This window comes from Sturnus vulgaris, chromosome 28 (assembly GCF_052056855.1).
Source record: "Sturnus vulgaris isolate bStuVul1 chromosome 28, bStuVul1.hap1, whole genome shotgun sequence".
Taxonomy (NCBI): domain Eukaryota; kingdom Metazoa; phylum Chordata; class Aves; order Passeriformes; family Sturnidae; genus Sturnus; species Sturnus vulgaris.
The window spans coordinates 4,644,993-4,672,099 of record NC_142270.1 but is presented as its reverse complement, the minus strand read 5'-3'; the positions used below and the strand labels follow the sequence as shown (position 1 = coordinate 4,672,099).

Genomic DNA, 27,107 nt, shown 5'->3' with positions numbered 1-27,107 from the left:
AAAGCACAGCTTTTATCAAGAGCACAGACTCTGGAGATGGAGCATTTTCACCTGCGTCACGCAGGGAGAATGAGATGACATCAATGCTTGGCCAGCAGCCACTTGTTTTTTGGAGCCAGTTGTTCACGGTTATTTCTCTCAATTATTTCTTTTCCTTGCGAGGTAAGGATGTAGTCTAAGAATGCCCGGCTTGTTTTTATTCACAGAATGTTTCAAACACGGAATTCTGCACTTTTCACGTCCACAGGATTTAATGACACAACTCCTGTCTGATTTTGAGCAGCTCAGATGAGCACCTGGGCAGGGAGATGTCCAAATCCTTCTTGAATTCTTTCCCTGGAATTCTCTTTCCTAACCTGGGGTGGCAACATGAGTTGAAATATTTGATTGAAGCGTCCCAAACAAGCAGCTGCCAAAAACTGTTATCAATTAACACCATCCTACACTTAATAAAAACCCAAACCCATCTGTTTGCAGCTCCCAATCTGTCCCAGAACGTCTGGAGATCCAGCAAAGTTCTCAGGGGAAAGTTTGGCTTTAAAATGTTCCAAAAATCAGAACTTCTCTACAGAGAAATAGTTATTTACCAGTGCTTATATGGGAAGGGTAATGGCAGTAAAATTCTCCTGTGGATATAATTCCCCTGTAGATGTATACAGATATATTTACTAATTTATAAATTAACATAAATTATGAATATATAAATTACTGTGTCATGTATTGCTGACACTGCCATATATGAATATAAATTTATATTTTAAAATAGATATATTTACTCATTTATAAATTAACATAAATGATGAATATATAAATTACTGTGTCATGTGTGCTGCTGCCACTGCCATATTTGAATATAAATTTATATCCATGTGATCCATTCCAGTTCTCTTTATTCTGTAACCACTATTTGAACCCATGAAAAATTCACTTTCCCTAAAGCAGTTCTGTATTGACACCTGTGGCCTGGAGTAATAAAGATTTTATTACAGCTGACTGAGTCAATGGGGTCCTTTTCTGGCAGAGATTTTTGGAATATTATTGGACAGAGCTCACCTGGATCATTCCCTGCTCTGCCTCCTTTGTTTAATCACCTGAGCCCGGAGCAAACATTACTAACAGGGATGAGAGGGCAGCAAAGGCTCTGCTCAGAGTTTATTCTGCCAGTGATTCACTGAGCAGATTCAGGCCTAAATACTCACAATTAAAACCCAGCTTCACCCCCAGCCCTGCTGACCTGTTCTACCCCAAACTTCCTGGGAACTCTCCCCTTCCTGACCTGTTCTACCCCAAACTTCCTGGGAACTCTCCCCTTCCTGACCTGTTCTATCCCAAACTTCCTGGGAACTCTCCCCTTCCTGACCTGTTCTACCCCAAACTTCCTGAGAACTCTCCCATTCCTTCACATTCCACTGGTTTTGGTCCAGCTTTTATCAGCCAGATAAAAGATGAATATTCTATTCTATTCTATTCTATTCTATTCTATTCTATTCTATTCTATTCTATTCTATTCTATTCTATTCTATTCTATTCTATTCTATTCTATTCTATTCTATTTTGTTCTATTCTTCTATTCTCTTTTATATTCTATATTCTGTATTCTATATTCTATATTCTATATTCTATATTCTATATTCTATATTCTATATTCTATATTCTATGAATATTCCATGAATAGATGGAATTAGGACCATCCCAACCATTCTACATTTCAACGAACAGCTCCAATCCCCACATTTATTGATTTATTGATTTATTGATTTATTGATGCAATGAATTTTCTTTCCCCCATTTTCAGGGAAGTGAATCCAAAGCAGGGATCAATCCCTGCCCCGAAGTTTGGGGCACAAAGCAGCAGGAACTCCCCTTGCTGTAACACTCTGTGCCTTGGTGTTGTGCAACACCTTGAGCAAACACTTCCTCCTGCAGGAGCAGGAATAAAGCTGAACCCGGCCCTGCCTCTCAGTCACAGCCCAGAGCAGCTCCCGGGCAGGGCCACGCTGGGAACGGCAACTGGGAGCGACTGGGAGCGACTGGGAGCGACTGGGAACAACTGGGAGTGACTGGGAACAACTGGGAACAACTGGGAACAACACCCCACAGAGCCCCAGCACAGCCCAGAGCATGAAAATCCTCCTCATTTCTGCTCTTCTGCTGCATTTCCTCCAGCAAGGTACTGCACTTTTCCTTTTAGTCCTCTATTGTTTCTGCTCTGGGTAATGCTGGGTGAAATTTTAATTGACTGGTGGATAATAGGGAGGAACAGCGAGTTAAAAATTGGGAAATGGAGTTGGGATATCTGGGATTTTCTATTGGAAGCAATTCTCTGTAAATGGAGTTGGGATATTGGGGATTTTCTATTGGAAGCAATTCCCTGTAAATGGAGTTGGGATATTTGGGATTTTCTGTACAAAACAATTCTCTGTAAATGGAGTTGGGATATTTGGGATTTTCTGGTCAAAACAATTCTCTGTAAATGGAGTTGGGATATTTGGGATTTTCTATTGGAAGCAATTCCCTGTAAATGGAGTTGGGATATTTGGGATTTTCTGTTCAAGGCAATTCTCTGTAAATGGAGTTGGGATATTTGGGATTTTCTATTGGAAGCAATTCCCTGTAAATGGAGTTGGGATATTTGGGATTTTCTGTTCAAGGCAATTCTCTGTAAATGGAGTTGGGATATTTGGGATTTTCTGGTCAAGGCAATTCTCTGTAAATGGAGTTGGGATATTTGGGATTTTCTGGTCAAAACAATTCTCTGTAATTCTTTGGTTAGAGCAGCATTTACTTGTTTGAAAAGTGGCCATAACGACCCACAACTAGCTGGGTTTGTGAGCCAATAAATCAACACTTACCCTGCAAGTGAGAGGCCAATTTACCCAATCACAGCAATTTATCAGCATTTTGGCCATAAAATAACAGATTTCTGTATGAATTCAATTACAAATCACCTGATTTAAAGTATTGAACACCCCTTATTTATCTGCCTGATACTTCAGGTTATATTCAAGTGACTCCACCTGAGCAGATCCCACTTTTTTTTTTTCCTCCCCCAATTTCTTTCAATTCCTGTCAACAGGGAATGGAATTTTTCAGGGCTAGGCCTGCACAAACATGCACAGGATTTATATCCATAATTAAATATATAATTAGCATTCAGGCACAAATCTATAATTTGGGGTTTTTTTTGCACAGAATATCTCAAAATGTGCACAGCATTAAGGTGTCATTACCTCGACAAAACCACAACTTCATTGTCAATAAAATCCTCCCTAATGATTTTTTTTTTTTTTGCTGGTTGAGGCCTTTGGAAAAGCACAAATTATTTGTTCCTTATTACAAATTATTGTACGAGGCCCAAGGAATTTCTTTCCTCCTTCAAGGCTCGAGACAAAATTTGAAGGTAGCAAAGACAATGCCCTGATTAAAAAAATTGCCTCGAAGAAAGGATTCATTCCAAACAAAACCAACCAGTTTTCCTCGAAATTCAATTTGGATCACATTGCAGGGAAGGGATGAGTTTAGTCCTGAGCTTCCCTTTAAGCCTCGCCTTAACTTGAACTCTCTGGGCTGGAATTGCACAAAGGGTGTGGAGAGATAAAATCGGGAATCTCTGTTCCAAGAGCCCTGAAATATTCCTGGGATTGCTCCACAAGGACACACTTGAGGCCTGTGGGGAGAAATCTGAAAAGCAGCAGGTTTTTGGTTTGTTTTTTTTTGAAAATAAAGATAATTAATTGATTAAAAAAAACCCCATAAAGCTCCATGGTGAGTAGCAGGAGTAAAGTTACACCTGGTAGCTGCTCCCAGCACGTGCTGACACAGGATCCCTCTGCACCATTAAATCAACATCTTTATCAAGATACAACCAGGTTTGCTCTGCAATTACTTTTGGAAAGGGTTGAATCAAATAAATCAGTGATAAAAGAATGGATCTGTTTGTTATAATGAGACAATTTGCATGAGGATGGGCTCTCCTGTTCCAGAGAGAAAATTACAGTAATTGGAGCCTCTCTGCTGGAAAAACCTGGCCCTGGGGCAGGAATTACCATGGGATGTGCTCTGTTGCTCTGTTCCTTTTTTTGTGGGGTTTTCTTGGCTTTTTGGTCAGTTTAGGGTTTGGTTTTTTTGTTGTTGTTGGTTTATTTTTCAAATACAGGCTCTCAGTAATTCACCAATTGGGCTGAAATTCCCTTTTGTAGGAGATTGAAGAGTTCAGGGGCATCTAAAACCTGCTCTTGTTGGTGGAAGCCAACACATCCCAACCATCCCTTTTCTGACCCTCTTTTCCCAAAACCTGGACCTGTGCCCACCCCTGCAGGGCAGGCCCCAAATTAACTTTGCTCCAAATTTGCTAAGATTCAGAGCAGGAAAACAAAAAGAAATTCTCTTTATCTTGTATTTCCTCACCCAGCTCTTTACAGCCACTGCAGGTCACTCAGAAGGGTTCTGGGAGTTAAGGAACTGTGGGACACACATTGAGAAAGTCAGAAAATTCCAGCCTGGAAAATATTCCAGGCTGGATCTTCTCAGCTCTGTTCCCAGCCTGATGAGCTGGTGCAGCTCAAGGCCAGGGAGAATTTCTGCCAGGGTGATCATTTGGTGACAATAAAAAGGAATTAATACCAAGCTAGAAGCCCTGTTGTGGTGTGTGCCCAGGCCCTGGCCATGGGGTGTCTTCTCTCTGAACCAATCTCCTTTTCTCTGCTCTGGCAGTTGCAGTCCTGCTATCAAACCAAGGGTGTTTCTCAATAAACTTGGCTCTTTCCATCATGACAGACCCCCATGGAGCTGTGCATCTGATTTCTGCCTCCCTTAAAGGGTTAAAATCCCTTTCCACAGCTACATTGAACCTCCTGGATTCATTGCACCTTCAAGATTTTCCTCATTTCCTGCCTATCTCAATTTTTTTTTTTTTACCTGGCCATGTCCAAATGTCCTTCTGCTGTCCCTCCTTCAACCCAGCTGAGGAGGTAAAAGCCTTGATTATTTATCACCACCCTCTCTTCAAGTTCTGCCACCATTATTTCTGTGCCAAAGGCTTCCAGAGCAGGGCTTCTGTTGCAGAGCTGGCATTGTGTGAGTTGATTTTCTGCTGCAGAGGCAGCCTGGGCCTGTCTGACACGTGATGAGGTTTGGAGATCGTTCATTCCACAAACCCAAATCCATTCATTTGTGTCACTGGGACATGCAGAGGGAAAGGCAGCACTGGCACGGCTGGGCTGGCTTGTTGGGGCTTGAACTGCTCCGAGCTGGGGGAAGAAACACAAAGGGAATTGCAGGAAATGTTTGGACACCTGGAAATAGCCAGGGAGGGCAACTCCTCCAAAATCCAGGATGTGAAAACCTCTGGCGTTGGGTCACACGATGACAAAGCACGAGGTGCTGCAAGAACCCAAAAGAATCACCTGGCCAGCAGTGAAATTGGGTGTTTAATAAATTAAAACGGTGTTCTCATCAATCCCCATCTGTTTGTCCCCAGGGAGCAGCAGAGGGAAGTTCTCTGGAGCAGAGGAATACGAAATCTTTTACCCACAGAAATTGCACGCGGTGCGCAGGAGAAGTGCGGGAGCAAGCTCAGAGGTAGGAGAGGAGATCATCATTTCCTGGTGCCATTTCTTGGGTGATTCTGGGACATGGGGAAGGATTTCTGGAGCTAAAACACCCTTTGGGTTTCAAGGGTGAGAGAATTTGGACAAACATTTGCTCTCCCAAAATTAAAAATGTGGAGGAGCGATGTGGTGTTTAGTGAAGTGTGGTGTGCAGAGAATTCCTCAGGCTCGTCTGAATTTGTGAATCTGCAAAGATCTGGGGTTTGATACCTCTCAGAGTTTTAATAACCTGTGGACACTTTAATTTCGATTAAATTAAACCAATAATTAAAAGCAGCCATGGTCTGTGCAATTCCAGAGGGTGTTATGGAAGTGTCTGAACCCAAACATCCCCTCAGCCCTTCCCCAAGCACGCAGGATTTGTCCTTATGGAGGTAGAAATGAATTTGCAAAATCAAATTTGCTCCTCTAATTAAAACCCCTCAAACACAGCGACCTCCTGCTTATCCTGCTCCTGCCAGAATCCTTGTTTTTGGTGAGAAGAGGAGGAAAAAAAACACAGCTGGTGTTCCAAAAACACCACTGGTGAAGCCAGGAGCCGCAGCAGAGAATTTTCTGACACTTAAATCTGTTTGCAGAGCAAATATGATGACACAGTGAAGTATGGGATCAAAGCCAACGGAGAGGAAGTGGTGCTGCAGCTCCAAAAAAATCGGTAAGTTCAGCTCAGCTCCTCCTTTCTCCCTCCCTGGGAGCCACTGCAGGGTGTTCAGGATGCCAAAAACCAGGAATCAGAGCCCTGGAGAACGGAGGTGTTTTGTTGGAGTGTGAGCTGGGCTTTGCAGCACTCAGGAGTGGTTTGTCAGCACTCTCTGTTTTCCCTCAGAGCCAGGATTAATGGAAACACCATGGAGGTGATTCTTGTGTTTGGGCTTGGATGTTTATTATTTCTTATCAGAAATTACAGAAAGTGTGACAGCACCTCCAGCTCCTCAAAGCACCCCAAAGATTGGATGGAAATCCACTCCAATACCCCAAATCTTGGATGGAAATCCACCCCAACCCCAAAGACTGGATGGAAATCCACCCCAATACCCCAAAGATTGGATGGAAATCCACCCCAAATCTTGGATCCTTCCCTTGGGACAGGATTCTCGTGCTGGGGTTGGATGTTTATTGGATCTGATCAGAAATTACACAAAGTGTGACAGCACCTCCAGCTCCTTGCTGGAAGTGGGGAAAAGGCTCCAGCTGAGGCTGCTCCGTGGTCCTGGAGGTGTTTTCCAACCTTAATCATTCTGTGGTTCCAGATTTATATATTCCTATATTACAGGCAGATAGAGAGATAGGGAAATGATAGAGAAATAGATAAATATAGAGAAATAGATAGAGAAATAGAGAAACAGATAAATAGATAGAGAAAAAGAGAAATAGAGAAATAGAGAAACAGATAAACAGATAAATAGAAAGAGAAAAAGAGAAATAGAGAAATACATAGATAGAAAAATAGAGAAAGAGAGAAATAGCGAAACAGATAAATAGAGTAATAGAGAAACAGATAAATAGTTAGAGAAAAAGAGAAATAGAGAAATAGATAGATAGAAAAATAGAGAAATAGGTAAACTGATAACAGATATTTACCTTAGCACTACTTCTCTTGAACCTGGAGTAACCAAATATAACCTGGCATCGACAAAACCTTCCTGGAAATTGAAATTCTGGCTCCAGCAGAACATTAACACACGCTCCAACAAGCCTGGGTTAATGGGTGCTTTTCCAGAGGCTGTGCAAATACAGTAGTGCCATAATCAATTCATGTTAAATATAGACTCTAATTAACTGCTTGCCCCTGTTTTAATCTAATCCAAATATTTGGAGTGGGGGGAGGGAAATGGTGTTGTGCTGAATCCTGTTCTTTGAAGAGAAATGAGATTGTGGCAGTGGAAGAGAGTTGCCCAAACAGGAGTCGCTGCAGGTGTGCTGCTTTTAGGAAAATGTAAAAAGGAAAAAAAAAAAATAATTATGTAATTATACATTTGCATCTAGATGTGCCAGGAGATGAGCTCATCCCAATGAAATCAGACTTTAATTGCTTTCTTCTTTTTAGGAAAGTCTTTTTGTTTGAGCAAGGATTTTGAACAAGCAGAATTCCCCTCCCTGCAGCTTTTGCTCCCGAGTCTCTCCGATCCTCAGAATAACCTGAGTAATTGTTTGAATTCCCCACATGCTCCGTGTGCTGTGTCATCACCTCATTCCTGCATGGCAACAATTCCCCTGGAATAAAATCTGTGCTTGGCTATTGCAGGGATCTCCTGGCTGGGGATTATTCTGAAACTCTTTATTCTGCTGATGGCCAACAAGTGACAACAACTCCTCACATCAAGGTAAGGCAGGAGGGGATTTTCCCTTTTGCTTCCAGTCTGAGTTCACAGGACATCCATGGATGTGGAATAATGGGAGAGGTGGGACAGCAAGGAAAGGTTTGGGGTCCAGGTTTGGAATCTCAGTTTGGGATCCAGGTTTGGAATCCAGGTTTGGAATCCAGGTTTGGGATCCTGGTTTGGGATCTCAGTTTGGGATCCAGGTTTGGGATCCAGGTTTGGGATCTCAGTTTGGGATCCAGGTTTGGGATCCAGGTTTGAATCTCAGTTTGGGATCCAGGTTTGGGATCTCAGTTTGGGATCCAGGTTTGGAATCCAGGTTTGGGATCCAGGTTTGGGATCCAGGTTTGGGATCCCGGTTTGGAGCCATTCAGGGTGGCTCTGGAGGGATGGGCACGTTGGGATTGTCCCTTGTGCCTGTTGGCAATCATCTCCAGGGTTTGGCTTCCAGGCTGGCACCCCCCCAGCGGCTGCTGAACAAGTGCTGGGTGGAATTCCAGCCTTTTGTCGGGAGCCGGGGCCATCCCAAACCTTTCAAGCTCCCGACTTTGCAGTGCAGACTTCGCTCCTCGTGCCCAGCCCCGTGCCCGGAGCGCGCCCCGATCCCGACGAGATCCCGAGCTGATAAATCCCCATTTCCTCCCGGATCACATTTCCAGCCACGCTCTGTGCAGCTGCTGCCTCCCCCGAGCCCTGCACACAAACCTCCTGCCGTTGCTGCTGAAGGGATTTTTTATTTCCCTCTGCACTCATCTCCCACCTGAAGTTCCCCTCCAAACTCATGAGATGTGTTTGAACAGCACAGTCTGGAATTCGAAGGCAAATTTTCTTTGTTAGGAGCAATTAAGAGGATTCTAAATGAAATAAATGTGCATAAATATCCAGATTTAAAACCCAGGTTTGGAATCCAGGTTTGGAATCCAGGTTTGGAATGGTTATTATTATCCAGGTTTGCTTGGTTATTTTCGTGGTTTTTTTGTGTTTTTTTTTTTTTTTTTTTCCTGATTGCTCCAATTATTTCCAGTCCCTGAATGAATCCTGTCATAAACCTGGATAAAGACAATTCCCTGAACAGGGAATTCCATCCTGGGGATACTGGATTGTGATCAGGAGTTTTTCCTCTTGTACCCCCAAAGGATGGAGATAAATCCTCCACTTTTCCCCAGGAACTTTTCCTTTTTGGATGTCATTTTCCCTGTATCAAAGTTGGCATTTTGTGGTGGGAAAAAAAAAAACAAACCTGATAAAGTTAAACAAAAATCCACAAGAAAGCAAAAGGCACAGGGAATGAAGGTTTGGATACAGATTCTTTAGAATTCCATTGTGGATAAAATTTTCCACAGCCCCTCAGTGACTTTGAAATCTCTTTGAACACAGAAACAGAAACTTTAAATCTTTAATCTAATTAAGTCCCAAAACCGTTTCCCCTGCCCATGTTTAATATAATACCTGTATTTTAATCTCACTGAAATTAATGCTTTTAATTGTTGGGTAATTAAAGAGCCTTTCCTTGACATTTGGGCTCAAGGAAAGCATTTGGTGTGGACTTTGAGCAGAACCCAGCAGTGTGTGCTTTATTTGGAGCAGGAAGTGGGAATATTCTTATTTTTCCGTCCTGTGCATGGAGCAGAGGCCAGAATTGCTGACTTTTGTCACAATTTGTGTGTTGAGGGATAAATCAATGGGTCCACAAAAACCATGGGAACATTCACGAATTTTGAAAATTCCTTTGAAGCATCTCCTAACAGGAGACGAATGGAGAATATCTCGAATAGTCCAGTTTATTGTAATTTGTAAAGAGTTTAAATTATTATTTTTTTTTTAAATCCCTGGATCCAATGAACTCCACGGACAGCCCAGTCTCACCCTGCATTTTTTATTTTTTTTTTCCCCCCAGGATCACTGTTACTATGGAGGCCACGTGGAGGGTGATGCTGAGTCCGTGGCGAGCATCAGCACCTGCACAGGGCTCAGGTGAGACAGGAACAGGTGCCAGGAGCAGAACAAATGGAATAAACGTCCCAGGGATGCCTTGGCTGCTTTTATAGTTTTCAAATTCTCTGCTACTTAGTGTGTAACTCTGAAACTTCATGGTAGGTGTTAGTAAGGTGTTAGTTAGGTGTTAGTAAGGTGTTATTTAGGTGTTAGTAAGGTGTTAGTAAGGTGTTGGTGAGTTCCATTCACAGGGGAGTTGGACACCATAATCCCTTCCCAGAGAGGAATTCCCTGGAGAATCGAGGACACCCAGTACCCAAAAATCAGAAACAGCAGCAAAGGGAAGGGAGGCTGAGACCCCAGAGCCTGGGGCTGTGTTTGGATCATTGACCCCAATGTGTGGGTGAACCAAAACTGATCAAAGTGTAAAACTCAGGATCCAGCTTGGGTTTGATTTGGGTGCAGCCCCATCCAGGCTCTCCCCTGCCCAAGGTGAATCCTTTCAATAAATTCCGATTTTATCCCTTCAGCTCTGCCCAGTCTCTGTTCCAGCTCTGCCTTTCCAGGCAACACCAATAGGAAAGGATGAGGGTGGGGAAAAGTCATGTGATCTTTTATTCAGGATTTGGAGACTTGTTTCCCAAAGTAAAACAGAGGGAGAAGGGAGAAAAAGAGTTACTCTTAGTTCCTCACAATATTTCAGCTTTTCATCTCAAATCAGATGAAAACAACTTTGAATTTCCCACTGGAAGGAAAATCCATTTTTCAACCTCTGTCAGCACAAACCCCTCAAACATTTCCATCAAATTAAATCCTAACCCAGCTTCTCTTTGCCTCAGAGCACCCAAATCTTCCAATTGCCTCACTAATTCATCAATTCCTGCTTCTGAAGTGCTGCACGCTGCCTCAGGCTGCTGGGACGACATCCCCAGGATCTTTTTGCTTGGGATAAACAATCCAAAAATCTCACATTCCAACCCTTTTTTTTTTTTTTTTTTTTTTTTTTTAGTGGCTACTTTGAGACCCGTGGCCAGAGGTTCCTCATCGAGCCCCTGGGAGCCTCGGACAGGGCTGAGCACGTGGTTTATAAATACGAGGCTCTGAAACAAGAAGCTGAAATCAAAACCTGTGGGTTGGTCAACAACTCCTGGGAGCAGGACTCCAGTGACCCCACCAAGGACATCTTCAAATCCAGCAACAGCCCAGAGGTGAGGCGTGGCTGTCCCATCCGAAAAAAAAATAATTAAAAAAAAAAAAAAAAAAAGGGAATTTGTGGCCATTGGGAAAATCTCAATAGCACAAAAGCCACTTGGTGTGGTGGCACCTCCACAAAGCTGTTTAAACACAGGGAAGTGGGGGCAGAGCTTAAAAACCCAAATAAAATCTCCCAGATCTGAGATTTCAGAGGCACCAGCTGAGTTAAACCCTCGTGCCTTTACCAGGCTATCAGGTGCCCTGTGTGCTTTTAACACCTAAATACTCATTAATGTCTATTTTGCCTTCCATATCTGAATAAAAATTTAAATATCCAGCCTAATTCTTATCATTTAAACCCCTTCTGAATGACTTGGCCAAAGAAATCCCCTCAATAATTAATAAACAGCTTTGAAGCTGCTGGAAAAGCTCTTAAAAGTAATTTTAAATAAATTATTCCTTTAGATGAAGGCTTACCTGAAATCAAAGAAGTACCTGGAGCTCTACATCGTTGCAGACAATGCTTTGGTGAGTTTTGGAATTCTTATTTTGGTTTTTTGGAATTATTATTTTGTGTTTGAGCAGATCCAGGCTACCCCAACTTGTGTTCCTGGGTTCCTGCAAAAGCCACGAGGTTCCTCCGAGCCTGGCTGGGAAATGGGATTTGGAAAAGGGGATTTCATTTGAAATTCCCACCTGGAGATGACAAGAATTCAGAAAAGACCTTGCAGGGCTTGTCCTGTTGGAATATTCTGATTTAGAAGGGAATATTCTGATTTGGAAGGGAATATCTTGATTTGGAATATCCTGATTTGAAGAGAAAATCCTGAGCTGGAATATCCTGATTTGGAAGGGATAATTCTGTTTTGGAAAGGAATATCCTGAGCTGGAAGGGAATATCCTGATTTTAAGGGAATGTCCTGAATTGGAATATCCTGATTTGAAATATCCTGATTTGGAATACCCTGATTTGAAGGGAATATTCTGATTAGAAGGGAATATCCTGAATTGGAATATCCTGATTTGAAATATCCTGATTTGAAGGGATAATCCTGATCTGGACAAGACCCACAGGGATCATTGAGCCCAAATCCTTCTCTGCACCCTGCACAGAAATTCACATTTTGGAAGGGGCTGATACTGAAACCCAACATCTGATAAAATCCTACATCAAGCATCATTTTTAATATAAAGGATGATTTTTTTTTTATACATGGCGTGGTTTGCAAACCAACCTTCTGTGGGATATTTATTTCCTGATAAATTCCCTTTTCCCTCTCCTTTTCCTGACACGCTGTATTTGATTTTTCAGTACAAGAAATATGATGAAGATGTGAAAAAAATAAGACAAAGGATATTTGGAATAGTCAACTACATCAACACGGTGAGAGCAAACAAGTGGCAATGAAATCCAAATATTTTGTCATTTTTTCCTATTGAAAACGATTCAAACCCAAATGATTTATATTTTTTTCTGTTTAAAGCTGTTGAAATTCAAGTGATTTCTGATTTTTTTTTCTATTGAAAAGAAATCCAAGTGATTTATAAATTGTTTCTATTGCAAACATCATGAATGTTCATTATTACACATAGGAATGAATGAAAACTTCATGGTAATTTATTCTCCTGTTCTTTGCCTTCAGATAGGAGATTTTTAATAAGAATAATTTCCAATAAGAATTATTTCTACTCCTACTTTAATTATTTATACCCCAATTATTTCTACCAACACTTTCAGATATTTTCTAATCACTTGCCAAGTGAACGATCGTTTCAAAAAGAATAAATTGATTTCTTTGGCAAACCAAATTTCTTCCAAAACTGCTGGAATTTTCAAGCATTTTAGTCCCACTTTAAACTTGTTAGAAATCAGATTTCCTGGCCGATTTGCCGAGATTTTTTTATTTTTTTTTTTGGGAACTCAGAGCTTGGAAAAACTTTATTAGGTCCTGAGCGGAAAAACGACCAAAGCGCCAGTACAAAGCTTCGTGTAACTATTATAAATTGGGAATTGTCTGGTGATGAATGAATTTTCTGGTGCAGGTTTACAAAGCCCTGCACACTCACGTGGCTCTGGTGGGGCTGGAGGTGTGGACGGACGGGGACAGGAGCTCCGTGAGCCGGAGCCCGGGGCTCACCCTGGACGCCTTCTCCAAGTGGCGCCTGGGGCAGCTGCTGAGGAGGAAACGCAACGACAACGCTCAGCTCATCACGTGGGTCCCAAAACGGCACCAAAAAATGGCACAAAACGGCACCAAAAAAATGGCACAAAACGGCACCAAAAAATGGCACAAAACGGCACCAAAAATGGCACAAAACGGCACCAAAAATGGCACAAAACGGCACAAAACTTCACGATACTTCCCTTCCCAAAACTGCCCTTTCCAAAACGTCCCTTCCCTAAACTTCCCAAAACCTTCCAAAGCTTCACAAAACTTCCCTTCCCAAAACGGCACAAAACAGCACAAAACTTCCCAAAATGTCACTTCCCAAAACTGCTCTTCCCTTCCCTAAACTGCTCTTGCCTTCCCAAAACTTCCCTTCCCTAAACTTCCCAAAACCTCCCAAAATTTCCCTTCCCTTCCCAAAACGGCACAAAACGTCCCAAAACTTCCCAAAACTGCTCTTCCCAAAACTTCCCAAAACTTCCCAAAACTGCCCTTCCAAAAACTTCCCAAAACTTCCCTTCCCTTCCCTTTCCCTTCCCTTCCCTTCCCTTCCCTTCCCTTCCCTTCCCTTCCCTTCCCTTCCCTTCCCTTCCCTTCCCTTCCCTTCCCTTCCCAAAACTTCCCTTCCCAAAACTTCCCAAACCTTCCCAAACCTTCCCCAAACTTCCCAGTTTTTATCCCTTAAAAATGAGCCAACAGCTCATTCAAGGCACTTTATGTTCATCAAATCCACGCACCAAACACAATCATGGCCCTTTTTATTCCATGAAAATCGCTCACCAAAACCAATCAATGCACTTTATATTCCTTAAAAACGACTCTGCAACGTTCAGGGCCCTTTTTATTCCTTAAAAATGACTCACCAAACAATCAAGGCTTTTTTTTTTTTTCTTCTTCCTTGAAAATTACTCACCAAGACATTCAAGGCACGTTTTAATTCTTCAGAAATCACTCACCAAACTCATTCAAGGCCATTTTTATCCCTTAAAAATCATTCACCAAACACATTCCAGGCACTTTTTAATTCCATAAAAATCGTTCACCAAGCATTCAAGGCTATTTTTATTCCTTAAAATTTGTCACCAATCTGACCTGGATTTGACCCATTCCAAGACTGGCTTGTACCAATTCCAGGACAAAAAAATAAATCCAAGTTTTCCTTTTTTTTTTTTTTTTTTTCCTTTTTTATCTTTTATTTCTTTAATCATTAAATAAATAAATTCCTGCCAGGAATTTCCAGCTGAATCCCTGCAAAAATAAGGGATGGGAACTTTTCCCTTATCTGAGACTTCCTCTGGCTTTGCTCACAAAATTGGAGGCTGCAGCAAAGTCTGACAACTTAAAGAGTCATAACATGAAGCTGAACAGGGAAATGATGAATTAAATTTCCCCCAAAAATGTGGGAAATGTCAAATTAAACCAGCACTGACCTCATTTATCTGTCTCCTGTCCAGAGGTCCTGACTCATCCTTTGGAGCTCTTTACACTCCCACAAAATCTTTAAATCTGATCAACCACCACAGAATTTAAGTAAATATTAACATGAAAAGTGCTTTAATTATTATTTTTTTTAAAATTGCAGGGATCTTAAAATTAAATATTTTATTAGATATGAGATTCCATGCCGAGCTGGGGATGAAACCTCCAGCCTGGTTTGATAAAAAATTCCCTGATTTGGGAAGAATCCCTGATTTCAGTGTGCCTTTGTGCTTCCTTGCAGAGGTCTGGACTTCGAGGGAACCACCATTGGATTGGCTTTCCTCAAATCCATATGCAGTGATTTTTATTCTGCAGGTATTATTCAGGTCTGATTCATTTTTATTTCATTTTTAAAGGCTTTCCTTGCGTTTTGCACTCTGGCAGTGAAGAACTTTTGTGAATACTGTTGGGTTTAAGGGAACTTTCAGTTTTAGAATTTTCAGCTTTTTTAGTTTTTTGAATTTTTCAGTTTTAGAATTTTCAGTTCTCTGCTTCATGATGAGACTGTAAAAATTCATAATCAGAGCCCTGGAAATGTCCAAGGCCAGGCTGGACAGGGCTTGGAAAAACCTGGGACAGGGGGAACTGGGTGGGATTTAAAGTCCCCTCCAACCCAAACCATTCTGGAATTTTATTTTAAATGAAATGCAGGGGTTAAAAAAGGAAACACAATATACCCACACCTCCAAGGTGTCTCATTTAATGAATATCTTTATGAAATAATAAAATACAACCCAAATAGAAGCACAGATGGATGGAGCACCACGAGGATAATTCCCCTCCAATGAAAACCGTCGTGTTGGTTTTTTTGTTTGTTTGTTTTCTGCTTGTTCCAAAACACACATGGAAATAAAAAAAAATAAAAAATAAATTTTTTTTTTTGGCTCTCCAGGACCACAACAGGAACGAGATTGCAGTGGCAGCCACCATGGCCCACGAGATGGGGCACAACCTGGGCATGAGCCACGACACCGAGGCGTGCTCGTGCACCGACGACGTTTGCATCATGACAGACACTGTCAGGTGGGGCTGGGGGCACAAAACCGCGCTGGAAAATGAATTTTGGACAAGCTGGAAGCTTCCAAACTGGGGCAGTGGTTTGCTCCTGTGAGATTGTTCCGTTCAAATTAATTTAAAAAAAAAAATTAAAAAATTTGATGGAATTCCAGGCCGTTGTCAGATATTCCCCAGACAGAAACCCCACAAAAAACCAACCCAAAACTGCTTTAGTCCCTGTATATTTAAAACATTTAAAAATATATTTTAATGATATTGAAGCATATATATAATGTAATAACTATACTATTATAATAATTTTTATATTATATTTATATTCTATATAATAATTGCATAAATAATTGTATATACTATATATAATTATATATAATCATTTTAGATAGTGATACATATAACGATATCTAATATATATAATAATTATATATAGTGATATATATAACGATATCTAATATATATAATAATTTTATATAATGTTATAATTATATAATACATACTTATACAATTATAATAATTATATTGATTAATAATATATAATATACAGTATATATAGTATAGAGATAGTGTATATAGTATAGATAAATAATATATAATACAGAGTATATATAGTATATCTATAGTATATCTAGTATCTATAGTATATCTATAGTATATATAGTATATAATTAATAATATTATGATATAATTAAGAATATTATAATTAACAACATCACGTCGATTATATATGATGACACATTACATCAACCATCGATTTACAAAATCTATTGAACCATTGAAAAACTGCTCCCACCCAAGAGCTGCGGGGGCAGCCAGCTGTCCCCATTCTCCTCCCTGCCGTGACTGCTCGTGTTTCCGCAGCTCCGTGATTCCCCGGGAGTTCAGCTCGTGCAGCCTGCAGAGCTTTGAGCATTTCATGCTGGCTGACATGCCCCGCTGCCTGAGCGACGTCCCCGAGCTGAGCAGCATCGTCGCCCCTGCGTCCTGCGGGAATGGCTTCCTGGAAAAGGGCGAGGAATGCGACTGCGGCACTCCCGAGGTGAGGGAATCCTCGGGGAACAAAAGGGCTTTGTTTGTTCGTTTGTTTGTTTGCACTGCAGCACGGGAGGTTTTGTCCTCCAGGTGCTCTGGGAAACCCAACTTGGCGGGTTATTTCCTTTAAAAAGGCAAGCAAGTTAATAGTTGTTATAAAAATGTTTATTGCAGAAGCACATCGGCCTCAAAGGCAAAAACACACGGCAGAGCAATGGCAAAAGCACATGGCAAAAGAGCAATGTCACAAAAACACGTGGCAAAAAAGCAATGTCATAAAAACACGTGGCATAAAAGCCCATGGCAAAAAAGCACATGGCAAAAAAAGCCCATGGCCAAAAAAGCCCATGGCAAAAAAGCAATGGCCAAAAAAGCCCATGGCAAACCTGCAGTGGCAAAACTACACATGGCATAGAGCACCAGCTCTCCCCAGTGCATGTTCTTTTGTAGAAACTTCCCAACTAGCTCAACCACTACTCCTTAACCTGTTAGAAATTTAGTTTTATAATTCTGGTTTCTTAGCATGCCAGGTTATGTATAAACTACATCCATGGCCTAATCTTGTCCTAACTGAAAAATGTCAGCAATATTCTTAACTCTAACTCTGTTATGTCTGAAGAGAGGTTCTTGGGGCCTCAAAGGAAACACCAGTATCAAGGATTATGTTTATCAACCTTCACTAGAACATGCACTACTTCTCTGGCATCTAAGACTTTTATTCACTAAAAGCACTTAAAATTTATTCTACTTATTTACTTACTCATGCTTAAACCTAAACTTTCACCTCTGCCTTATGTGTGAGTGGCTTAACACACTTCAATCCACCCAAAGGCTTTAATCCAATCCCTGCACTCTGATCTCTCTCTGAAGGATTCAGAGAAACTCCTGATTGACTGACTCCAACAGGCACAGATCTCGCTGAAGGAGAAATTGTGGTCACCAAAGTGCTGAGCTGGGGACGTGCTGAGTGCTGGGAAAGACAAAGCCCTGCCTTGTCAGGACGGGGGGGACAGAGGAACTGAGAGTGGGACAAAGCCACCCCCAGGCTCAGCCCAAACCTCGAGTTCCCTGCACAGCTTCCACCCCCAAACCAGGGATTTTAGGGGAGCTGCTTCCCACCAAAGCCAAGGCCAGGTCCCAGATTTCCATCCCAGGCAGGGACAGAGGTTTGGTGTCCCCATCCCCAGCCCTGACTGCTGCTTCTGTCCCAGGAGTGCACGAACGAGTGCTGTGAGCCTGAGAGCTGCAAGCTGAGCTCAGGAGCTGCCTGTGCACACGGGGACTGCTGTGAGAACTGCCAGGTGAGAGCCTTTTCCTGTAAAAACTGCCAGGTGAGAGCCTTTTCCTTATAAAAACTGCCAGGTGAGACCCTTTTCCTGTAAAAACTGCCAGGTGAGAGCCTTTCCCTGTAAAAACTGCCAGGTGAGAGCCTTTTCCTGTAAAAACTGCCAGGTGAGAGCTTTTCTGTATAAAAACTGCCAGGTGAGAGCCTTTCCCTGTAAAAACTGCCAGGTGAGAGCCTTTCTGTATAAAAACTGCCAGGTGAGACCCTTTCTGTATAAAAACTGCCAGGTGAGAGCCTTTCCTTATAAAAACTGCCAGGTGAGACCCTTTCTGTATAAAAACTGCCAGGTGAGAGCCTTTCCTTATAAAAAGTGCCACACGGGGTGTTTTTGGGCAGTGTGGAGGTGTTGCTGTTAGTCGGGGATTAACCCTTGGAAGGCGGTGATGATGCACACAGCAACCTCGAGCATCCTTCCAGACAGGCAGGAGACAACTCCTGTAGTAAGCTGTGTGTACCTACGTGTGTAGTAAACAGAGTGTAACACCACACTCAATAACTCAGAACCAGAACCCAGCCCGTTGGTCGGGGCCAGCAGCACCTCCTGCAAGATGTTTTTACCATAAATAATTTAATTGCTCGCTGTGCACGTTCTGTAAATACCAGCAGGTGAATTTTTTTTCGAGATTCTTTCCCTTCTGTTCCTCCCCCAAGCCTGGCCTTGTCAGGCTTTTGGGAAAGCTCCAGGCTCTGCAGGCACAGCAGGAGCTGGTGCTGAGTGTGGCATTTTCTCCATCTCTCAGTACAAGAAGTCGGGCTCGGTGTGCCGGGCGGTGAAACACGACTGTGACCTGGCTGAGATGTGCACGGGGAGCTCCTCCAGCTGCCCCGAGGATCGATTCCGGGTCAACGGGCATCCCTGCAGCTTTGGGGAGGGCTATTGCTACATGGGCACCTGTCCCACCCGGGACAGCCAGTGCAAAGCTGCCTTCGGGCCACGTGAGTACCCTGGGCAACCCCAAAAATCAGCGTGGGATGCTCACGGCACTGAGAAGGGAATTCTGCATCTCCACATCCTCAGGAACAGCCCCTTCATAAAAATAAACTCCAGTCCGTGGCATAATTAACACTGATTTTTATGCAAAGGGAGCTGTGTGAAAGCCAGGCCTTGCTGCTGCTCCAGGAAAAGCCCTGGATTGAGCAGATTTCACCCATTCTCTGGTGGCCAAGGGTGATTTGCTCTCAATGAGGTTCCTTGGCTGAGACTCAAAAAGGTTCCAGGCTGCAAAGCCCCATCCTTCCCCAAATGCCTCAATCCCACAGGAGGTCACACATGTGGTGCCTTTGCCTTGGAGCTCCATCCCCACTCTTTGTATTCCACCCCTGATTTATTTCTTTTAACATTCCCAATGGACACAAAGACAATTTTTTGGAAAATGGGGCTGCTTTGGGGATGTCCATAAAAATAAACTCCAGTCCATAGCATAAATAATAATAATTGATATTAATAATAATAATTAATGATTTTTTTATATTTCCCACTGTCGGTGGTTGTAACTTGTGAGCTGGAGCTCAGGGCTTGGGGTGCTCTGGGCTTCCACAGAAATGGGAAGTGAGGAGTGCATTCCTCATTTACAGAACTCATCTGAGGTAGCTGGAATGGAGCTGGGGAAGTGGTTTAGGCCAGACAGGAAGAGGAAATTGCTGTCCTTCAAATGAACAGCCAAATTTGGCACGTCTGGTGCTTCTGAAAGCAGCATTTTCCAGAACTGTCAATGGTTTGGGCTGAAAGGGAACTCAGATCCCATCCAGTGTCACCCCCTGCCATGGCAGGGACAGCTCCCACTGTCCCAGGGGGATCCAGCCTGGCCTTGGACACTCCCAGGAATCCAGGGGCAGCCACAGCTCCTCTGGGAATTCCATCCCAGCCAGGAATTCCTTCCCAATATCCCATCCATCCCTGCCCTCTGGCAGTGGGAGCCATTCCCTGTGTCCTGTCCCTCCATCCCTTGTCCCCAGCCCCTCTCCAGCTCTCCCTGGAGCTTTCCCTTCTCCAGGCTGAAAAGTCAGAAAATCACTGACTCCCATGGGCACTGTGCTGGGAAAGACCATTTCCTAAGGAAAGGAAGGAGAGGGAATATTCCCATTTCTCCCAAACTCATCCTGCTGCTTTTCCCCCTGCAGAGGCCACAGAGGGCCCAGCCTCCTGTTACAACATGAACGAGAAGGGGACTTATTTCGGATACTGCAGGAAGGAGCAGGGCACTCACCTCCCGTGCAAGAAAAAGTAAGCACTGGGCTGTGGAATGTGCTGGGATTTGGGAAGAGAGGCCATTCCTGCTCAAATCAGGAGGCACGAGCCCTGTTTGAGTGGCCCAGGCTCCTTCTTGTTCTGTCTGAAAACAGGAAATAATTGATAAGAAAAGTGGATTTAAATCATGAGGTGAGAGAGCAAAGGAGTGCACAGAGATCCGGGGAGGACGAGTGTGCAGGGAACTCCAGGGATTTGGGGACAGGGAATTTCAGAAGGGAAGCAATGTCAGTGAAATGCTCATTTCTGTGAATGGATCTGTGCTCCCCAATAAGCTCAGCTGGATTTAAGAACCTGGCACCTGCTCCAGCCAAGCTGCCCACGGCAGCATTCCCTGCTGCAGGGATTCCATTTCCATGGGATGGGATGGAATGGAATGGAATGGGATGGGATGGAATCCAGCCCAGAGAGCTTTTCTGGGCCATGTCCTTGGGGTAGCAGCTCGTGGTGTCCTTGCAGAGACAGAATGTGTGGCAAGCTGTACTGCTCTGGAGGGAGGGAGATGCCTCGGGATGGGAGCCTGCTGTCCTTCAGCTCCTGCAAGGGCAGCTTCCCCAGGGGGGGAGAGGAGGACCCAGGCATGATCCTGGATGGAACCAAGTGTGGCAATGGCATGGTGAGTGGAAAACAACTTTTTCCTGTATTTTTCCCCCTCTCTCAGTCTTGTTTATATAATCCTGTCTTCTACATTTTGAACCGGGAGGACTGAGCAGACCCCGAACTTCTGCTGATCTGTTTTCCCAACTTTTATCCCAAAGCAGCAGCAAAGCAAACAGGGATTGGCCCCATTCCCATTTCTTTAGGCTTGGCTGCTGCCTCGTTCCCTTCACTGACACAAAGCTTTGTGAGAGGGGTCAGGAGATCATTAATGTGTTATTTATTACATTTAATTATTTCCATCATGAGTCACTCCCCTGGATATTCCCACCTGGAAGGGAGGGATGAGGGACTGGAGTGATGCCTGCACATCTCTGCCACTCCCTTTTCTCCAAAACACCCACATGGAAAATTAACCCCTCACCTCCCACTCCTGAGGGATTTCCAGAGCTGGTTCTGCATGTCCTGCTGCTCTCCATCCCCTCACAGGATAAAATCCAAACTCTACATGTCCTGGAAGCTCCAAATCCCTGTGGTTTGCTCTCATTCCAGGTGTGCAGCCATGGGGAGTGTGTCCATGCTGAGGAGGTCTTCAGATCCATCAACTGCTCTGCCAAGTGCTCTGGCCATGCTGTAAGACACCAGCATTGGATGTTATTCCCTTTAAAACCCCCAGGAAATGATGCAGATCAGCCTCAGCTCTGCTTGCTGGAAATGTTTAAATCATTGATACGAATCTGTCAAATTTGGGGAGTCAGAAACTTGAAAAGTTTTTATGAAAACACATCTCACCCGATGTAACATCATTATTTCTGGCACAGCCCCTGAGCCCTGGTATCACAGATCTTCTCTTTTAGGTTATTTTGCTTTGGGGGAGAGAATTCTGCTCATATTTGACCTTTCAGAGACAAACAGATTAACTCTTTAGTGAAGCTTTCACTGCAGAACAAAACCTGCATGACACCAGGACTGTCCTTTAACACCCCAAAACTTCTCCTTTTGTGCTAAATTTTACCCCAAACAAACTGAGAGATTGAAAAAAACTTCTCACCATCCTCACCCAGAGACTTTCTGACCCCCAGATCTGGCTGGTGTCCCCAGCTGAGGGGTCCCTGTTTGTGTCCCCAGGTGTGTGACCACAAGCTGCAGTGCCAGTGTGAGGAGGGGTGGGCACCCCCAAATTGTGACAGCACCTCAGCCCTCACCAGTAAGTGCCACCCCTTGGATCTGTCCCTGCTCCCAGTGATTTAGGAACTGTTTCTGTCCCTCAGAATCTCAGTCATTTTAGGAATCGTTTCTGTCTCTGCCCTCAGTGATTTTAGGAATTGTTTCTCTTCCTGTTCTCAGTGATTTTAGGAACTGTTTCTGTCCCTCAGAATCTCGGTGATTTTAGAGACTGTTTCTTTCCCTGTCTCAGTAGTGTTTTAGGAACTGTTTCTGTCCCTGCCCTCAGTGGTTCTGAGATATTTAAGAACTGTTTCTGTCCCTGTTCTCAGTGATTCCCTGATGTTTTAGGAACTGTTTCTGTCCCTCAGAATCTCAGTGATTTTAGGAACTGTTTCTGTCCCTGTTCTCAGTGATTCCCTGGTATTTAAGAACTGTGTCTGTCCCTACTCTCAATGATTCCAGGTGTTTTAGGAACTGTTTCTGTCCTTTCCCTCAGTTTTTTCCTGGTGTTTAAGGACTCCTTCTGTCCCTGTCCTCAATGATTTTAAGAACTGTTTCTGTCCCCGTTCTCAGTGATTCCCAGATGTTTCAGTGCTGTTTCTGTTCCCGTTCTCAGTGATTCCCAGATGTTTCGGTGCTGTTTCTGTCCCCGTTCTCAGTGATTCCCAGATGTTTCGATGCTGTTTCTGTCCCCGCTCTCAGTGATTCCCAGATGTTTCGGTGCTGTTTCTGTCCCCGTTCTCAGTGATTCCCAGATGTTTCGGTGCTGTTTCTGTCCCTGCTCTCAGTGATTCCCAGATGTTTCGGTGCTGTTTCTGTCCCTGCTCTCAGTGATTCCCAGATGTTTCGGTGCTGTTTCTGTCCCTGCAGGCATCGCTGTGGCCGCCGGGGTGCTGGCTGTCCTGGCTGTCACTGCAGCTGCAGCCGTGCTGCTCGCTCGCTACCGAGGCTTCCACAAGAGGTAAAACCTCCCCACATCCACCCGGAACCCACAAACCCAGGACGGGAAATCCCTGCGGAGCTTTGAGCAGAGTTTGCCAGGGGGGTAGGGGGAGTTGGGCGCTGGGAAGGAGGGAAGATGGTCCGTGAGATTTGTGGAGATGTTTCAGAAATCCCGTGGTTGGGAGGGGATGGAAGAGTTGAAGTGGAGCTCTTGAAAAATCCTTAATAATCCCAAATAATAAAGGGAAGAAAGAAATCAAGAACATGGGCACAAAACACCAGCAGGAGCAAGGCAGGGCTTCAGCTGTGAGGTTTTTTTTTTCTTCAGTTAACTAAAATTGACCTTGATATGAAATCTTTGGCAGCCACCAGACCAGGAGGGGACCCGGAGCCACCAACCAGGTCTTTGTGGATCAGGAGCAGAGCTGCAGAGAGCAGCCTGTGCTCCCACCTGCCCAGAAGGTGAGCAGGGACAGCTGGGGACTGTCCCCAGGGCTCAAACCACCACCCAAAGGGGCTGCACTTCCATCGGATTCCCAAAATGCTGAGGGGACAGCGCTGAGATTCCCAAAATACCGGGGGAGAGTGCTGAGACCCCAGCACGAAATTCCCAAAGTTCTGAAGGGACAGTGCTCAGAATCTCAGCACGAAATTCCCAAAATTCTGACGGGACAGAGCTGGAGATCCCAGCACAAGATTCCCAGAATTCTGAAGGGACAGAGCTGGGGATCTCAGCACAAGATTCCCAAAATACTGGAGGGAGGGACAGTGCTGGGAATCCCAGTTCGAGATTCCCAGAATTCTGACGGGACAGTCCTGAGAATCCCATCACGAGATTCCCAGAATTGTTTCGGGGCAGAGCTGGGGCTCCCAGCCCGGGCAGGGCTCAGGGTGGCCCGGGCGGGGCTCAGGGTGGCCCGGGCAGGGCTCAGGATGGCCCGGGCAGGGCAGGGACACCTGGAGATAAGAACCAGGTGAGACGAGGGCTCCACCCGAGCTGTGCCCGTTCTGTTCCAGGTAATTGAGAAGAAAATTCTTCCCGTGCCTCCACCCCAGGAGAACAAACCCCAGCGCCAGAGTGTGAGTCATTTTATTTCTGGGAATGTCCGTGCTCCCCTGGGGGATTTGGGGAACATCACAAACCCCTGGGGACAATCTGCTCACCAAGGGACATCCCTGAGCTCCAGATCAGGCTCTGTTTTCTCTCACAGCATCCCTGCACCCTCCCAGCCCCTTACAGCCCTTTTAGATCAGCTCCCCACACACACACGGCACACAAAGGGTTAAAATCTTTGATATTCTGTTTTTTTTTTTTTTTTTTTTTATTTCCAGCCTGCCCTGAGGCCCAAAGGTCCCCCACCTCCAGTTCCTGCCACCAAACCTGGCTCTCTCCACCCTAAGGAGAAATTTGTGAGTACAACCCTGCACCTTCCCACATCCCTGCCAGATTCCAATTCGTGTCTGCAGTTTCTGGCTGTGATTTAAAATAAAAATTTAAAACCACAGCCATTCAAAGCACAGAATTTTTTTTAGGGTGGGAGTCCTAAACTGCACAAATATTCCTCCAAGGCATCAGAAGCTGGAGGTGAAACCAGGAGGGATTTCAGGTGTAAACACCATTTAAATGATGAGTGACTTTGGAGGGTTCCCTGCATGGCAGAGACGTGGTGGCTCTCACATTTGTGAGAACCCGGAGGAATGGTTCTATTCCTCATTAATAAACCCAAACCATTCCTAATTAAAAGAAAACACCTGCCTCAAATATTCACCATTTCAGCATTTGAGCCCCCTTGCCCCCCTGTAAAATCCATCTGAGGCTGTAAAATCCTTTTCACTCCGGTGACACAACTGCAGGGTGCTGCCTGGTCAGGACCATGTAAAATGTAAAATATACAGTATAAAATATAAGATATAAAATATCCCCACGTATCAGTTATAAAGCACATTTAAATCCCACTCTGTGAGCTTGGATATTGATATTTGAATATTGGGAATAGCTCGGTGTCTTCTGAAACACACCTGGACCTTTTGTATTGGTATTTTGTTGCCCCTTGCCCATGGACAGCTGATTCCTCTCCAGCATTCCCAGCAGGAAAATGCTGCAGGATGAGGCAGCTGGGGCTGCTCAGGCAATCCCATTTAAATTTAAATTTAAACCCTGTTTTGTTCCAGGTTCCAGAGAGAAGAGCTCCTCCTGTGCCTTTTCCCAAAGGCAAGCCCCCACCTCCCCCCCAGGTAATTTTGGTGGGAATAACAATTCCCTGGGGATGGAATTCCTGGAACTGCTGGGATCTCACTGCTCCTTTTCCCTGCAGGCTTTGAAGCCCCCGATGAACCCCAGAGTCTGAGGCTTCCCAAGCAGAGCTGGGTGAGACACCCGAAGTTTCCAGGGACATTTTTTTTCCCTCGATTCCTCCACTTGTTTTTTTTTGTTTTTTTTGTTTTTTTGTTTTTTTTTTTTTGGCAAAGGCATCCCAGACCATCTCCCTCTTCTCCTTGGGAACTGACTGGGAGCTGCCTGGAAAGATTTGGGGTTTCAGGCAGTGAGGAGCTCTGGTGGTGACACTGAGCTGCCGGGCAAGGGAAGCAGGGCAGAGTCACCCCTTGCACTGAGGTGTAAACTGGGAGTAAAGTTACAAAAGCTGCTGAGGGCTGAGGCTGCTCCTCCTCTGCCCCTCTGGGACCAGTGGGGCTGCTGCAGGTTTGGGAATTGCAAACTTTTTTTTTTTTTTTTTTTTTTTTTGGGCTCCATTTCTGGATCTTTTCCAGCCCTCTCTGCCCTCAGCAACACCAAGATTTCTCCTTCATGTCCTGGATTAAAACCAACCCTTCCTGCCCTGGGGAGAGCAGTTGTGTCCTCAGGGTCTGAGCTGGACATGGGATAAGGATCCAGACACGCTGGGAGTGGCTCTGGGAAGATCCTTTGGGCTGGATTCCCTCCACAATCCTTAAATTCCCTCTTGAGGACGCCATTCCCTGCAGAACACGGATGTGATGGAATTCCACTCCTCATTTTGAGCAGTGAGGTTGTGCTGGATGAGGATGGAAGAGCTGAGCTTCCTCTTTGGAGAATTGCTGCTTTATTTGAGCCAGGGAGAGATTGGAATCTCCACCCGGGTTTGACTGGGGTTTAAAAATCCACAAGTTATTTTTTACGAGCTGTAATTAATGTATTTTCAGAGATTTCTGTATTAAAGTTCTGTCGGAACAGGAAGTAATTGTTGTGCTCTTTAAAACCCATCATGAAGCACAGGAAAACCAGGGTGAAGTGGGGTCACTTCTGACATTGCCAGAGCCCTAAAACTCCCAATTTGCAGGAAAAAAAAAAAAAAAAAAAAATCATTCCCAGGTGTTGTCAGAGCTGCCAAGTCAGCCAGGAAAGCGGAATTCCATTTATAATGAGGCTTTACAGGATATTCCATCACAGCTTTTCTGCCACCTTCAAATCTATTTCTTCCTGATTTCCAGCCTGTGGGAGCACTCCAGAATTTTCCAAGGGGAGCAAGATTTGAAGCAAATTTAGAGAACTGTTTTTTTCTGAATTACCTTCTGAGATTCAGCTCCAAACCGGGATCCTGGGCTGCTTTTTCCTACAGAAAATCAGGTCCTGACCTGTTCATACCTGAACCCCTCCAGTTCCAGCCCCGAGCACAGGGTGAGCCCTGGGCTGGGATCAAAAATCCTCCTTCAGAGTGAGCGGGAGCAGAAACTTGAGAAAAGAGATTTTATTTTCTCTATCCTTTATATATCGTTTTATATCTGATTAATTCCCACCCAGAGCAGGTTCTGATTTCCAGCCGGAGTTACTCCGAGTGTAGCTACAACCTCTCGTTGTGTTGTACAAACGTGACATCTGCTGCTCAAAGGCCTCCACTGCAGGAGGAAAAGATCCCAAATCTGGAATTTGCTGTGCAGGAGCCGTGGGCTGGACCTTTCCCTTCCCTCAGCCTCCCAAAAATCCATTTATTCCTGGGATTTTTTGCTATGAGTGAATATTCCTCTCCTGCTTCTCCCTCGCTCCATATGAAAACAAATTTTTTTTTTTTTTCCTGTTTCTTT

General features: G+C 44.2%; 1 protein-coding gene across 2 annotated transcripts; it reads left to right on the top strand.

Moving 5' to 3' along the window:
- Window positions 1-1,982: 1,982 nt before the first annotated feature.
- LOC106858486 (zinc metalloproteinase-disintegrin-like NaMP) lies at window positions 1,983-26,256 on the top strand. Of its 2 annotated transcripts, XM_088179836.1 has the most exons (25): window positions 1,983-2,170; window positions 5,480-5,580; window positions 6,188-6,264; window positions 7,855-7,933; window positions 9,828-9,904; window positions 10,875-11,073; window positions 11,525-11,587; window positions 12,372-12,443; window positions 13,103-13,272; window positions 14,948-15,032; window positions 15,599-15,729; window positions 16,579-16,756; window positions 17,961-18,050; window positions 18,835-19,030; window positions 20,216-20,318; window positions 20,802-20,958; window positions 21,492-21,572; window positions 22,068-22,146; window positions 22,977-23,067; window positions 23,414-23,510; window positions 24,066-24,128; window positions 24,381-24,458; window positions 25,221-25,283; window positions 25,364-25,416; window positions 25,818-26,256. In XM_088179836.1, the coding sequence occupies exons 1-24, from the start codon at window positions 2,122-2,124 to the stop codon at window positions 25,394-25,396; spliced, it is 2,412 nt and encodes an 803-aa protein (XP_088035962.1). In that variant the 5' UTR covers window positions 1,983-2,121; the 3' UTR covers window positions 25,397-25,416; window positions 25,818-26,256. The 2 variants fall into 2 exon arrangements, with proteins under 2 accessions (XP_088035962.1, XP_088035961.1); XM_088179835.1 differs by having other exon boundaries at window positions 25,364-26,256.
- The last annotated feature ends 851 nt before the right edge of the window (window positions 26,257-27,107 follow it).